Here is a 2,197-nt window from a genome sequence, read left to right on the forward strand (position 1 = left end):
ATGTCTGGAAGACAATCCCCGAGAATTAGTGATCCTCCCAAAGATCAATTTTCATTCCAAACTCTAGTCAATCAACTCAATGAGATTGAGAGAAAAATAAGTCAAGAAAAAGTCCAAAGAGAGCTACATAGTGCCATGGTTGAAAATGAGTTGAAACTTTTGAGAGAGGAACAAATCCAAAATAGGGAGAGAAGTTATAGTGGAGAGTCCCAATATGAACAAGAGGCCTTAAGAGTAGGAGAATATTATCATCAACCCTCTTCATCAAGAAGACACAGGAGGGAATTTGAAAATCCTCCTCCTCCTAAGGAAGTTAATGTGGTATTGCCTCATTTTCATGGAAAAGATAATGTTGAGGCTTACCTAGATTGGAAAATGAAGGTAGTGCAAATTTTTGCTTGCCATCAAGTAGGAGAAGAAAGAAAATTCTCTCTTGCTACCTTAAGTTTTCAAGGGTATGCAATGTACTGGTGGACTACTACAGTCCAAGAGAGACTAAGACAGCGACTTCCTCCAATAAAATATTGGAATGAGCTTACAAATGCCCTTCGGAAAAGGCACATACCCTCCTACTACAAAAGAGAACTCATGGATAAGCTCCAAAAATTGCAACAACAGTCTATGTCTATTGAAGAATACAGACAAAAGATGGAGCTATACATGATGAGGGCAGGAATCACAGAAGGTGAGGAAACTACCTTGGCCAGATTTTTGAGTGGGTTGAATCTTGATATCAGGGATAGGGTTGAACTACTACCTTATAGAGATTTGAATGATCTTGTTCAAATGTGTATAAAGGTAGAACAACAAAATTTGAGAAAAGCTTCTGTTAAAAGATTTCAATCCCCCTTTGAACAGAAGATTGTAAAAGAAAAAGAACCCCTCAAACCTCTAGCCAATATAGTTGAAAAACCCAAACAGGAATCCTCTTCACACACTCGCACTAGTGAGATCAAGTGTTTTAAATGTTTGGGTAGGGGTCACATAGCTGCTCAATGTCCTACCAAAAGAACATTCATTTTAAGAGGTAGTGACACATATAGCAGTGAAAGTGAAACCCCTAGTGAAAGTGAGAATGAGCAAGAAAGAGGTAATGAAGAGAAAGTATATCCTTGTGAGGGTCCACTTCTCATGATGAGAAGGGTGCTTAATAGTCAACCAAGTCCAGAACACTTATCACAAAGAGAGAACATCTTTCACACAAGATGTCAAATTGCAGAAAAATATTGTTCTCTCATTATTGATAGTGGATCTTGCTGTAACTGTTGTAGCACAAGGCTAGTTGAAAAACTGAATCTTATTGTGATACCCCATCCAAAACCTTACAAACTTCATTGGCTAAATCAAGATGGGGATATAACAGTCAAGAATCAAGTTAAATTGGCAATTTCCATAGGAAACTTCAAAGATGATGTTATTTGTGATGTAGTTCCTATGGAAGCTTGCCATGTCCTATTAGGAAGACCATGGCAATTTGATAATGACACTACACACCATGGTCGCACCAATACCATAACTGTTCACAAAAATGATAAGAAATTTGTGCTTCATCCTCTGTCACCTACCCAGGTGGCCAAAGATCAAACACAAATGAAGCTCAACAAGGAGCAAGAAAAAGAAGAAATAGAGAGAAGAAGAAAAAGAGAGCAAGAGGAAAGAAAAGAAGAAGAGAAAAGAGAACAAGAAATCCGAGAGCAAGAGCAAAGAGAAGAGAAAAGAAGAAAAGAAGGGAAAATAGAACCTCTGTCCACACTCCTCATAGAACCAAGACTCTTAAGGGGAGGTTTTCTATCCTTTAATTTTCTTTCATCTATCCTTAAGTTTTCAAAATTCTACTTTTCTTTCCAAGAATTTGCCACTCATTCTTTAAAAATGTTATCACTTTCAACACCTGCAAAGTCACAACTTGGGTTATGGTTACCTTGGTGGTTACCAATAACTCAAGATACAAATAAAATTTCAAATGAAGAAAGGTTTCTTTGTTATATTAAAATTAAAAATTTCAAAATTAGGAAACCTTCTTCTACACATATTCTTTTATATATCTTATTTGGTCAAAGAAAACTAATTAGAGATATGTTTGATGCTTATTGCAGATGGATATTTGACCCAGGAGGAACCTTTGTGAAGCCTACAAAAAATAAGTCCTCACAAAGACAAACCAACAGATTTGAGGACAAATCCTCTTCAAGGGGAA

The 2,197-nt window shown here is 36.7% G+C and overlaps 1 protein-coding gene across 1 annotated transcript; it reads left to right on the top strand.

The window, feature by feature from the left end:
- Nucleotides 1-375: 375 nt before the first annotated feature.
- Nucleotides 376-1,783, top strand: LOC148190502 (uncharacterized; the record flags this gene model as incomplete). Its single annotated transcript, XM_088102855.1, has 1 exon — nucleotides 376-1,783. A coding segment is annotated over exon 1 (1,408 nt), but the record flags the coding sequence as incomplete, so codon positions are not given.
- Between the last annotated feature and the right edge of the window lie 414 nt (nucleotides 1,784-2,197).

Source organism: Vigna umbellata, unplaced genomic scaffold (genome assembly GCF_029865625.1).
Source record: "Vigna umbellata cultivar VRB3 unplaced genomic scaffold, Vumbellata_1.0 scaffold_869, whole genome shotgun sequence".
Lineage (NCBI taxonomy): Eukaryota > Viridiplantae > Streptophyta > Magnoliopsida > Fabales > Fabaceae > Vigna > Vigna umbellata.